This window comes from Ambystoma mexicanum, chromosome 11 (assembly GCF_040938575.1).
Source record: "Ambystoma mexicanum isolate Mex_15411 chromosome 11, UKY_AmexF1_1, whole genome shotgun sequence".
Lineage (NCBI taxonomy): Eukaryota > Metazoa > Chordata > Amphibia > Caudata > Ambystomatidae > Ambystoma > Ambystoma mexicanum.
In genome coordinates, this window is record NC_090934.1 from 1,011,007,708 (window position 1) to 1,011,021,224 (window position 13,517).

At 47.2% G+C, this 13,517-nt stretch overlaps 1 protein-coding gene across 4 annotated transcripts in view; it reads left to right on the top strand.

Moving 5' to 3' along the window:
• Positions 1-13,517, top strand: part of TLE3 (TLE family member 3, transcriptional corepressor) — a 170,734-nt gene that overhangs the window by 110,678 nt on the left and 46,539 nt on the right. For 2 of the 4 annotated variants that reach the window (XM_069624214.1, XM_069624217.1), the window contains 2 exons: positions 12,187-12,378; positions 13,043-13,099. In XM_069624214.1, the coding sequence (XP_069480315.1) occupies positions 12,187-12,378; positions 13,043-13,099 (249 nt within the window). Of the gene's footprint in view, positions 1-12,186; positions 12,380-13,042; positions 13,100-13,517 lie in introns of all 4 variants that reach the window. The other 2 variants (XM_069624215.1, XM_069624216.1) reach the window with 2 other exon arrangements.

A 13,517-nucleotide genomic window follows, 5' to 3' on the forward strand; every position in this document is an offset into this window, starting at 1 on the left:
GACTGCACTCTGGCGGCATTAGTTCTGTGTTATACGTATATGTGTGCAGCTAGGCAGATTATTTGTTATCTGTGAGGTATAGCTGCGGTCTAGCAGGATGCTGAGGTGTTCATGGACTATTGTTCGTATGTGAGCAACTAGGCCGAAATTGATCGGGGGGGGGGTGGTATAGCTGCGCTCTATTGTGTGTTGGTGTAAAGTAGAGGGTGAGCATAGCGGTAGGAGAGGTGAGTGTCTGGAGTGGATGGTTTATTTTTACGAGCCTGCTGTTCCAGGATTCCATTCTGGATCTGGATAAGTTGGTGGCAGTCCTCGTATTTCTTTGTAGTGACATGAGGTAGATTTATTGCTAGGACAGAGTAAGGTATGCTTGTTCGGACAGTCGTTCTTCTTAGGTTCAGCACTATGCATCTCAGGGGTCCGGTTCCGGGTCGCTGGTTGTGGTTTATGATGGGTTGCAGGGTAGTATTAGGGAGGATATTTGGTTGTATGGCAGAAGCTATCTCACACCAACGTACTCACACCAAGCTCATATTCTGGTTGTGGTTTATGGTGGGTTGCAGGATGGGTCTAGGCAGGATAATTGGCTATAGGACACGGGGTGTCTCGTACTAATGTGGTAACATCGAGGCAGTCACGCGAAAGCATAGACTGGACAGAATTGCACCTATGTGGGGTCATATCTTAGGTATGTAGTTGGGTATGGTGAACAAAAGGGATTATCAGCTTGATGGCGTGAGAGGCTGCTAGCCCTGTGTGGTAGACTCGGGAAGTGGAGAGTCAGCAGTTACATATCCTAGAGCCTGCAGGATGCTATGGTGGTCATTTGTGGTATCCATTTCCTAATTCTGTCATGGTGACTTATTGGTCGCTTTCTGTGGTCTAATTGCTCGGTATTTCCCAGAACATCTGTCCACAGGCTGTAATGACTTTTGGATGTACTGTCACTGAAGTCATGGTATATGATGTTGGGTTTCAGCAGCCCTAGTTGGTCCTAATCGAGTTTACGGAAAGCAACAGGTTTTAAGAGCTTTGCGGAATGCCACGTAGTCTTGTTTTTTTCGAATGTGCAGAGGGAGTGAGTTCCACACAGAGTTGGCGCTAATGTTGAGAAGGCGGACCCTCCAATACGGGCTGAATTGGAGGCTGGAATCACTGGTAAGAGGGCAGAGCTTGATCTTAGGGTGCGTGATGGACGGTAGGGTTTTATCTTCTCTTGTATGCATGCTGGGCAGGTCCTGTGCACTGCCCGGTGGGTAATGCAAAGGGTTTTGAAAGTGGCCCTTCGTCCTACAGGGAGCCAGTGAAGGGTGTAGAGAGCGGGGGAGATCTGATCCCTGTGTCCCAGAGCAAGGAGGAGTCTTGCAACAGCCTTTTGTGCTCTTTGGAGTTTAAGTTGGTATACCGCTGCACCCAAGTATAAGGAGTTGGCATAGTACAGTCTTGACATAACAATGGGCATAATAGCGGCAAGTCTGTTCTGATAGGTGAGGAAAGGGAAAATGCTTCTTATGAATCTGATCGGATAGTGACAGGATTTTGATACATTTTCGATCTGACTGGAGAGTGTTAGGCCCGAGTCCATAGTGCAGCCAAGGTTTTTGACCATTTTGGCGGGAGTAGGGGGTCGGGGTTGCCAAGGGACGGGGGGCCATGGCAGTGGTGTGGGAGAAGGGCAGCATTGCCGCACACCATGATCTCAGTTTTATCTGGGTTCAGAAGGAGGTGGTTTCTTGTCATCCATCGGTCAATATCTCTGAGGCAAGCTTCAAGGTCGGGATATGGGTTGGAGCTTGCTTTGGGAATTCTTATAATTTGGGTGTAGTCAATGTAGTGGTAGCAGGTGAGGTTGTGCTCACAGATGATTCTTGGTAGAGCGGTCAGATAGAGGTTGAAAAGGAGAGAAGAGAGCCATGCCCCCTGGGGTACTCCAGTGTTCATGGTGCGAGCGGTTGAGACAAAAGGGGAAAGGCGATTCCTAGGGAGTGGAGATGGTCAAGGAGGATAGAATGGCTAACAGTGTCGAAGGCTGCTGACAGATCAAGGAGAATCAGTGCTGCGCAACCCTCCGAGTCTGCCGAGACCTTGAGATAGTCCCAGATTGAGATCAGGATGGTTGTTCCATGGCGTGTTCTGAAGCCTGATTGAGCGGGGTCGAGTAGTTTGTTGGTTTCTACAAAGCGGTTGAGTTGAGAGTACGCAGCGCGGTCGATGCGTTCGCCACAAATCGGGTGTTGGAGATCAGCCTGTAAATCTTAGGGTCAAGGGGGTCGAGATGCCTTTTTTCAAAGCGGTTTGACGCATGCTTTCTTTTTAAAGGCCTCTATAAAGATGCCAGAGGTGAGGAAGTCGATTTAGTATGGACCTTGCTTGTTCTCCTGCACAAGTGGAGGAGAATATTTTTTTCAGAAGAGAGGCGGGACCGGAGTTAAAGGGGGAACCGGAGGGTCTGCTGCCAGGTATTAGATCTAAGAACTCGTCTCTCGAGACAGGGTTGAAAGAGTCGAAAGCTGGCATTGTGGTAGTCGGGGCAACGGAATCAGGAGGGGCTGATGTTGGGCAAGGGGTGAGGGTGGAGAGTTTGGTATTAAGGGTTGCCATCCTGCCCAGTGCTGTGTTGTAGAAGTGCAGCGAGAGGGAGTCGCAGAGCGTTTGTGTGGGCGTGGTCTGGGCAGAGATGCAGGTTGGTTTCACGAATTCGGAGATCTCCCTGTGGAGTTCTTTGGTGCTGCTGCGCCAGTTCAGGTTTCCTAATATTGTAATATGCATTTTTGGCCTTTCGGATCTCGGATTTGTAATTACGGCGTTGGTGGGTGAACATAGATCTGCTGAGAGTGGTTTTAGATGTTCGCCATTTGCGCTCCAGAGTTAATTTGACTTTTGAAAGGTGAGGCGTGAACCATTTGGGTGGTGGTCCTTTGCGAGAGGCTGCAGGGTGTGGGGGGGGTGAGGGGCAGTAGTGATTCTTTAAGTCAGTAGTCAAATAATTCAACGGTTAAGGGTCGATCAGAGGTCAGTGGTGCTGGGAGACTTTTTAGCAGGGCTTCAGCTAGGTCGGGGAGTACCTCGACTTTGTCCAGCATTTGTGATTATGTGTGAGGTTAGGGAGGGCTTTGGGTGGAGGGGCTGGTGTGTGGACAGAGAAAGGGATGGCAGAGTGGTCTGTCCAGATAAGCGGTTTTGGATTAGATATGGAGACGAGGTCATAGGAGCTGAAGATCGCATCAAGGGTGGTACCACCAGAGTGGGTTGGACCTGTGGTATGCCAGGAGTGGTTTAGTGCCTCTAGACTGTCGACCAGGGGTTGGGTCATGGGGTTGTTGGTCACGGGGTTGTTTGGCACCTCGAACCAGATGTTGAAATCACCCAGTAGAGAGTTTGGTGATTTATCTGAATGGTAGCTAGTGAGTCACAGAGATTGTTGGCAAAATGTTTGTCGTATCCAGGGGGTCTGTATATGAGTAGGAAGCTGTGCAAGTGTTTATGGTAGCGACAATTGTACTAGTAGGGATTCACAGTTAGCATGCATGTCTGGGTTTCGGTGAGTGAGATGTGAAAATGAGGTTTGTAGAGGATGACCACCCTGCTGCCTCTGTAAGGTCTGTTGTGGGAGATGAGCGATTAGCCAGGGGGAAAAGGTCTCATACGTGGCTGGTGCAAAGACGCCTGAGAACCAAGTTTCAGTGATAAAAATGAGCTCAGGATTGTCAGAGGATAGGAGGTCAAAGATGTCTATTTCTCACCTTGAAGCGGGCATTGTAAAGGAGGCATGTGACTTGAGGCGAGGTGGTTTTTTTATGGTTGTGGCTGGGAGGGCTTGGATGGCTTGAAAGGCAGGGGCTAAGGTGTCGGTCGTTTTGATGGGAGGAGTGGTTGGATCAGTCTGGTTGGCTGAGACTGAGGGTTGGTGGTGGTGGTGGGGATTTGGGGATGCTGGTGTTCTTTGGGGGGGGGTGAGTGGGATAGGTTGACCGGGAAAAGTAGGCGGGCAGTGGTAGGTATGCGAGAGACATGGCAGGGAGGGTCAGGGGGGAGGGAGATTGGCGAGTGTTGCACAAGTTCAGTGGGGTTGAGCAAGTTTGTGGTTAGTCTGGGGGATGCTAGGGGTTTGTGTGTACTGGGTGACAGGTCGAGTTCAAAGGGGTGGAGAAGGGGAGGGTTTGATGGCAGGGATGGGAAAGTATCGGAGGGTGGACCGATTAAGTGGTGAGGTATGGAGAGTTGAGCGAGAGGGCCGGTTACCCTTTCTGTGTTTTGTGGGTTTGGCTGCCAGAGGGTTGAGAGAGGATAGGAGGGTCAGAGGGGAAAGGGGATGAAGCAATGTTTTTAGAAAGGGCAAAATGTGCTACTTTGAAAGAAGGGGAAGATCTAGGGATGGGGGTGGAGTAGGGGGTGGGGGGGAAGGTGTGTGTGTGTGTGTGTGTGTGTGTGTGTGTGTGTGTGTGTGTGTGTGTGTGTGTGTGTGTGTGTGTGTGTGTGTGTGTGTGTGTGTGTGTGTGTGTGTGTGTGTGTGTGTGTGTGTGTGTGTGTGTGTGTGTGTGTGTGTGTGTGTGTGTGTGTGTGTGTGTGTGTGTGTGTGTTTTTCCCAAGGTAAGAGCGGGGGGTGCCGAGGTGTGGCGGGACCGCGCTGTCAAGTGGATGCTGAGTTTTTGAAGGAGTGGTGAGGTGTGGGACTGATGTGAGGGTGGACGGGGTGCGTGTTGGTGGAGGGTTGATGAGTTGTTGGGGTGACATGGAGCTCTACACGAGTTGCTAGTGCAAGTGTCAAAGGGGGTTTTGCAAGGGCGGGGAAATCTGAGTTGGGGGGCTGGGGGGGGTAGGGTGGAGTTACTGGGTGACCACACCAATGCCATGGTAGTGGCAGAGGGTTCGTGATGTTTGGACGCCAGAGAGCTCCTCTGGCTTGTGAGTTGGAGATTGTGTCTGGAGTATGAACGGGGAGTAGGGTGTCATTCTGAATAGATGTCTGGGGGACAGAGGGTGGGTGGGCTTGAGGTCCGGATGCGCTGAAATGTGTGGGTTGAGGGAAAGAGGCCTGTGGTGTTTGGCGTGCCAGAGCGCTCCTCTGATCTTAGAGTTAGAGGCAGAATGGTGATTGGGGGGGCTGATGTGGCATGTAGGAGGGCTCCTAAAAGTAGGTGCTACTACAGATGACATGTGCTGGGTGGGTTGCATTGGTTGGGGGGTCGTGTGGTGCAGAAGGGGCAGGGTTCAGGGGGTGGAGAGGTGGTCTTTGTTGTCGTGGTATCAACAACAGGGAGGGGGAATCGGTCATGATTGTGGGATGGAGCAATTCAGTAGCTGAGCAATGGTGGGGGTCAGAGAGTGGTTGCACGTCTAGAGGGCTAGGACAGAGAAGGTATCTGGGTCGAGGCACCAAGACTAAGATGCCAGGAAGTGTTCTGAGCAATAATGCAGTAGTAGCCGTTGGATTTGGGACACCTGGATAGAGGGAGAAGGGGCTCAACACAGGGGTGGGGGGCAACAATAAATGCAATAATAGTCAATATATTAGCAGTACCTAGGGCCTAACACGGGGGCACGACAGTAGATGGAATAACAGTAAATGCCGAAGCAGCACCTAGATTCGGGACACCTGGTTGGAGGGAGAGAGGCCTAACACGGGTGGACAATAGTGGATACAATAGCAGTAAATGTAAACACATACATCTATTCAGCTTCTGGTATCTGAGATCTTCAAGGGCAGTGCACTCCATACCTAATTATCTTGGGGTCTCAATGTCCAAACCACAGTGGCAACATAACCTTTGGTTCACAAGGGACTTCTGCCTCCTTCCCAGAACATCCAAAGATGCCAACAGGTTGATTTTAAATCTTAGTACTTCAGTTCGAAAATCACTTGGTGGATGTTCAAGTAGGAAGCAATAACATTAAACTGTTGATATTGCAATTAAAATGATCATTAAAACATGTGACTCATTAAAACCTCCCTTATCTTGATCCACTCAGATGCTTCACCTTGTTGGGTTCAGCAGAAGAGTCAAGTTTCTCAAGCCGGCCCTCACACTTGTTTTTCCAAATCAACAGGGTCTTGCATGTACCTCTGTCCATTTCAATTCAAAAGTTTACATATAGGGAAGACAGAGGAGGAGATGGAACTGAGGCATGAAGTTGTTACGTCTTCCACTCTACAAGCATGCTCAGAGGGAGTAAGCCTAGTTCATATGGAATAGCTGCCATTGGAACTAAACTTAGTGACCAAAACACCTTTCTCCACAGGAGAGCCTCTAGCTTGGACCAGGGTATTTCCCCCAGTAGTAGTCTCAGCGGCAAAGTTGATTTTGGGTACCAGTTTCTGTCTATAAAATGTAATCATAGGTAAAATCTTCCAAATTTACAATCAAAACTGTGTCAACTGGGAAGCCGATGCTAAATATATCGCCCTCTTCTCTTTGTACAGTGCCATTTTGATTTTCCCTAGTAGATATAACTTCCCAAATATTTAAAATCAGTTACCATCTCCAGGATTTGATTTAAGATAACCAATTTAAAAGATTATTTTGCCTTTAACCGCATTCAAGATCAATATTGTATTTTACAATGTTTATTAAGATCTAATTCAGTTAAACATTCAGACCATCTAATGCTTGTTGCAGGCTAATAGGTGTCAAATCAAAGACAATATTATCATCTGCATAGTTGAGGTATTGGATTTTTGTGTGGACCAACTTAGGAGGGTTAGTACATTTAAAATGTCAGCAAGAGCCAATATATTTAATTATAAAAATTAAACAGAAAAGGGAGCCCCCGATTTGCATCAATCCATTTTGTATATGCCCCTTGGGTGTCCAGCCTAACTTTTTGCATCCCTATATAAAGCCACCAAAATACCAACCAAAAAGGCTGGGCATCCACAATTAGTAAACTCTTTCCAGATGGTTGCCCGATTCACAGTCAAACGCTTTACTCGGATCAAGGAAAGCAAGATACATTTTTCTATGCCCTTGTTTGGGTTTCCAGCAGAGGGACCACAACATTCAGGCCTGTCCCCACCCTTTTTTAAAACCTGCTTGCTAGAAATCCAGATTACCAGATCTCCTAGCCCAACTTTGAAGCTCATCAAGGAGCATTTTGGCAAAGATTTTATTTGTTGCATCCAACAGCGAAATTCCTCTATTATAGAGGGGAGAACGTATTCCTCCCCACCCACCCACCCCCTGCCCTCCCCTGAAGACCAAAGTCGCTATTGCCAGCATCCAAGAGGAAGGGATCATTTGAATGGATTAAACATTGTGAAACAGGCCCGAAATCATTTTTCCCCCCACACAAATGTCTGATTTTAATCTCATTGCAGAGAGCCCATCAGGCCCAGGTGCATTTAATTTCTTTACTCTAACAATATCATCAAAACCCAGTTTAACACACCATGCCAGGTTTACCCCCTTCACCTGAGGTGTACAAGTACATAAAATTAGAGACCCACGTCCTTTCAGCTATTGGCTGAACTTGCAAAAAGGACTCCACTCTTTTGACTTGGTCAAGTTCCAGAACATATCTGGACGATTCCCAGAGAGACCGCACAGCATCCTCTCTGCAGCGTTAATCTGCATTAAGCATTTGTGACCTCATAGCCAGTTCTTAAATTTCAATTTCAGGCTGTTTAATCTCAGCAAAAAAGGGAGGATTTTTGGTCTGCAACATTCTTATTTTCTTATGCAAAACCTTCTTGCAACTTTGCACCTCTGCATCAAAGGCATGTTTGTGACAAAGAGGAGGCACCCTTTAACAGGCGCCTTGACGACATTAACTCACCCAAAGTAAAATGAATAACATGCTTAAATTCCAGTGCATCACAGAAACCCTTCCCGTTGTTATATTGGCTCTCAATTAAGATATTAAATGGTGCATTTGGAGTAAGTGGCTTCATAGAGTAATTTAATTGATGGGCATTTTCAATTTTGTTTTAGATCGGAGCTTCGATGGCATCAGTGGGGTAGCTCATCCATGGTCAAACTGCTAGAGCAGCGAAACTCCTTATTGACTATTATGATTTTTATGTAATTTGGAGGTGCTCACATTCATATATTGGAGCCATACACTCATTATTCTGGTATACTTGGTTCATCATTGTGTATTGATAAGATCTTGTTTTCACATAAGATGGTTTCCTGGATATAAGCATAAGCTATTTTGGCTCCTACCTGGCCAGATCAAAGCCCTGTACATAGTCCTAGATTTCCTGCCAGATTTCCCTCATACACTAGATGGCGATTTAAGGCACAAGCAATAATAGACTTGTTTCCGAAAGATGTACATGAAGCTTTTTTAAAAAAACATTTTGGGGCTAATGTCCTATAGGTTTCCAATGTTGCAACACTTTGGGGAGACATTTGACATTTATATTGGAGGTTTGTGTCTTTCAAAGAAAATTTGAATCTCTCGAGATATTCAGAAGAGGCTGAATTTGTTGGGTAAACGCAAGCAATTCAAACACATTATGACTTGATATTAAATCGGGGATTGATTGTGGAAGAAGATTACAAACTTGCTGGAGCAATAGATCATCACTGCTCATTTTGGATACCTGCTATTTGAAAAGAACTGTAGTTGCTTGCAAATATGATGAACCTTGAAAGGCCCTACTGGTAATTGGCATTGCTAATAAATGGGGGAATGCTGCAATACTGGTATTTACGAAGTGCTAAATAAGTCCTGTGTAGGGGTATGGAACCCAATAAAAAAATCAATAAGGTTTTTGCAGACTTTTTGCCAACCTTTGTGTGTAGGGTCAGAATGGTTTGTACTGAGGGTGAACTGGGCTCCTTTATTGGCTCTGTTCAGTTTCCTGTAAACCACCTGAAGTTCAGCTGCTCTCGAGTCTCCCGTGGTTTTGGGTGATCTGCATTTAACCATTACATGCTTGAGGTGACTTGCCTGCCCCACTTAATAAGGCTCTGATAATTAACACCTGGGAAGGCTCGATGTGGATCCTTACATTCCGATGTTTGTTAAACGTTGATTAAAAAAAAAAGGTATTGGACAAAATGTTATAACCGGCTGCAAACCTCCAGCAACTTGTTGATTAGTTTGACCCATGCCAATGTATTGCTGGCTGTTCTACCCAGTACATTTGAGGAGATTTGCTATTCTGTCCAGGTTTTCGCCGTAACACAATGGTATCACTGACGTTTTAGATGATGCATTCGATTCCATTGGGTGGACCGATTGTGAGGACTAATTGCAAGTTCTCTGTTTCGATCATTACATTATGTCTTAAGTCTGCGAAATGTGATTTATTTTTTTTATTTTGGATCATATGTGGAAATTATTTTAGTATTTACAAACTGTACAATGCGAAATATGGAACTGGACTTACCTTGCTGATAACTTGAAAATGTGTTTTATAAACTTGCCCTGAAGTTGAGCAGATATTATTCTGCCCCACTGTATGCCTGAGATCTTTGTCCTACTTGCACAACCACCGGTACCAATAGTTAAGTCCAGGGAATCCTAGCAAATCCTGTCCAGTCTATCTTAGTAGCCCACAGACACTAACATGCTTAGGGACTCATGGAAACATCGACACTCCAGCCGTCCCATCTGCCTTCTGAGCCCTTGGTCTGTAAAGGTCTTTTCATTGTGAATGTTTCAAATTGCACGAATTGAGAGATGCAGGGTTCTGCGTGGGGGTCAGAGGGTGGGGGAGCAGCAAGATTGGGCACTTGCCCGTTACCTGAGTTGAGGTGAATTTTCGCTCTGGAAGAGGCCCTAGTTCAGGGATCTGCAACCTCTTGATCTCCCGATGGTTTGCACTCGAATTCCTGTCAGCCCAGGCCATCATAGTGCATGGTGAGGGGTCATGAGGCTGTCCACCCAGGCCATCATAGTCCATAGTGACGGGTCATGAGGATGTAAGCCCAGGCCATCCTAGTCCATGGTGAGGGGGGTCATCAGGATGTAAGCCCAGGCTATCATAGTCCATGGTGAGGGGTCATGAGGATGTCAGCCCAGGCCATCATAGTCCATGGTGAGGGGGTCATGAGGATGTCGGCCCAGGCCATCATAGTCCATGGTGAGGGGGTCATGAGGATGTCAGCCCAGGCCATCAGTCCATGGTGAGGGGTCATGAGGATGTAAGCCGATGGCCATCATAGTCCATGGTGAGGGGTCATGAGGATGTCGGCCCAGGCCATCATAGTCCATGGTGAGGGGGTCATGAGGATGTCGGCCCAGGCCATCATAGTCCATGGTGAGGGGTCATGAGGATGTAAGCCCAGGCCATCAGTCCATGGTGAGGGGGTCATGAGGATGTAAGCCCAGGCCATCATAGTCCATGGTGAGGGGGTCATGAGGATGTCGGCCCAGGACATCATAGTCCATGGTGAGGGGTCATGAGGATGTTAGCCCAGGCCATCCTAGTCCATGGAGAGGGGGTCATGAGGATGTAAGCCCAGGCCATCATAGTCCATGGTGAGGGGTCATGAGGATGTAAGCCCAGGCCATCATAGTCCATGGTGAGGGGGTCATGAGGATGTCGGCCCAGGCCATCATAGTCCATGGTGAGGGGGTCATGAGGATGTCGGCCCAGGCCATCATAGTCCATGGTGAGGGCCATGAGGATTGTAGTTCAAAGCATCTGGAGAGCCACAGGTTGAAGACCCCTTACCCTAGTTCTTTATCCTTGGATGGGAGCTTAGAAGAGCGAGACTCGCCACTGGCAGCATACCTTTGAGTATCACCAAACTGGGTAGACACCATGCATATTGGGTTATTTTACATGGCATTTGTAGAGTGCCTAACTGCCATTGTCTTGGCCTCAGTAGTGCTTTGGGTTGTCTGGGAGTTTGGCAGATTGGCGTATTAACAAACCTGATTAGTCCTCTATTTGCTTTGCAGGAGAAAGGCACATTACGTGTGACTTTACAGCTACACGTTTGGCAATCATTAGGAGTTCTGTGTTTGATGTGTGGTGAATACATTTGCAGGCATAAGACCCAAATTTGGCGTGAGTCTGTGAGCTAATCTATAGGATAGTGCACTATAAAAGGTGAGCCAAACAGCATGCGACTACTTATCCCTCCGGCAATTGATCGTTGAGGTCACTCTATTATCAAGTCACATTTTTGTCGCCTTGCAGCACTTGTACATTTACATGTTAGGCAATGCATACCTAGATGGTAGACATAAGTGTGGTTACACAGGAAATTACTTGTTAAACTCGTATGACTTTCAACCTTGCCCGTCCAATGCATCTACGTTCAGTAGACTGGACTATCCGTTGCAGTAAGACTGCAATACGCATAACAGTAGCAGCCCTATTTTCATTGCATGGCGGAGGCCTCCTGTTTCCAGCAGATATCCTGTTGCTTGGACTTTTGTTTGCATTCTGCTTAGTTATACATGCACACATTTTGGTTACTGCAGTCTGAAGACCTAGTGCTCGAAGTCAATGTAGGGAGAAGCTTTGTATCCCTGGCAGGCAGCCTTCCGTCCATTAAGGTGCTTTGTTATACAGGCTTTCTGCTAACTATGTTCAGTGTGATTGAGCACCAGACAACGACGCGTAGCTTTCCTGGTTACCACACAGCCCTTGCTTGGCGTGGGAGTGATATTTTTTGTCTCTGCTTTTAAAATGTAAACAATTTTCAAATGCAAATGCCTTTTTTGAAACGCAGACAATATGACTGGAGTACTTTCTGTGAGGAACAAGTAATAATACGCTTCAGACGTAGAATAAATGGGTCTGCAAAAGCACGTCCATGGCGCAAGACATGTCTTATGTCAATCCTGTGAACCGTAAATAAACGTGGTCCTAGTGAGCTACAAATGAATTCATTAAAAAGTTGGAAGCAAGTTATTCATGTTTTTTTTTTGATACTACAACATTGATATGATTTAGTGCTATTGTTTGATCTGGACCTCCGAGCACTTCGTTGGTTTCAATTTTCGAATGCAGCATTGACTCTACTTAAGTTTGTCCTTTTGTAAAATGAAGACCTCGCAAAATGCGACCCATCTAACCTGACGTTCAGGTTTTCTAACCACTTTGTACTGAAAGGTGCCTGTGCTTTCATGTCCCGGATGTAGTGTCTACATTTTAGTCCAGTATCCTTCCTGCCTACCCCCTCATCCTAAGCTCTCCCTCTTCCTTTACCCACCCACTTGCTGCTAGGATACAGATTGCCTCCTCTTTGCAGCGGTCACTTACTGTGCTCTCTCTTGCAGCAACAGCAGCTCCAGGCCCAGCATCTCTCCCATGCAGCCCACGGGCACGCAGTGCAGCTTCCGCCTCACCCTTCGGGCCTTCAGCCTCCCCTCACAGCAGGCAGTGCCGGACTGCTGGCTCTTGGTGCCCTGGGAAGTCAAGCCCACCTAGCAGTGAAGGATGAAAAGAACCATCATAGCCTGGACCAGAGAGGTAAGCGAGCACAGATCACGCTGGACCTGGGGGCGATCAAGGTAGAGGGCGTACCTTACTGGTTAGACACTGTGAGTAGATCTCCCCCGTGAAGCACTGGCCTTTCATCTCCACACTTCTATCATTGCATTGCATTGTAGTGAAAACAAGTCTCAGTGGTTTGGGAATCTGCAAGTCAGTTGCTTGAAGATTTCAATTGAGATTTGAATGAGGGTTTACATGCTGCCATCTTCTCAAATTGCACCTGGGAGGGTTGCAGAGCTGCTTCACTTAAGGAATGGAGTGTTCAGGCACAAGTAGTAGCGAACCTGGTTTCCACACTAACCAGGTCAAGAGATGGACACAAGATTGTTTTGTCACCTGTAGAACTGGACAGACTCTGGGGATTATTGCACACACGCTCTTAACCTCAAGGTTGGATGGTTCAAGGGGTCGGTACAGGTCTGAAAGGGCCTCCGTCCTGGGCCAGGTAGCTTGGGACTAAGAATAGAGTTTGGGTTTCCTTGTAGGGCAGGATGATCAGGCTGGGGCATAGATTGGGAGCTGCCAGCTTCTAGGGTTAGATGATTAAAGAGATTGGCACATCTGCCTTTCGCCACCCGCATGGCTTATGCTGCCTGAATGTTTATCTCACTTGCTTCCTTTTCTCTTTCCCCCACTGCGGATGGCGCGCTGGTGCGGATGTGGCCCTTCATCTGTAAAGAGCGAGAGTCCAGTCTGGTGAGTTACTCGCTTTCCACATCTTTGTTTATTAACGTGTTTGTTAGTGTTGTTCTGAGGGAGTGTCCTTTATTGCTTCCATGCTCTCTGGTGTGAACCTTTCAACTGGTGTGGTTGCCTCTCATCTCCCCCTTTCTAATTCCCCCAAACACAAGCACCCACCCCTAATGGAATCTGGTACGCTGGTTCAAACACCTTAGAAACACTACCTAGCAGTTTGGGTTGCAGCAGTGATGCTGGTGGTCCAATGTTTCATTATGAATGAAATGTGAAAAACACAACCTGTTGCTCTGCCTAGAAATTACATCGAAAACCAGCATTGGCATTTTTGTGACGTGGAAACATGGAGTGCTCCATATTTGGAGAATTGCTTGACACATTCTGGTCACCTTTGCCCAGGGTTATGAAAGGGTTTGTC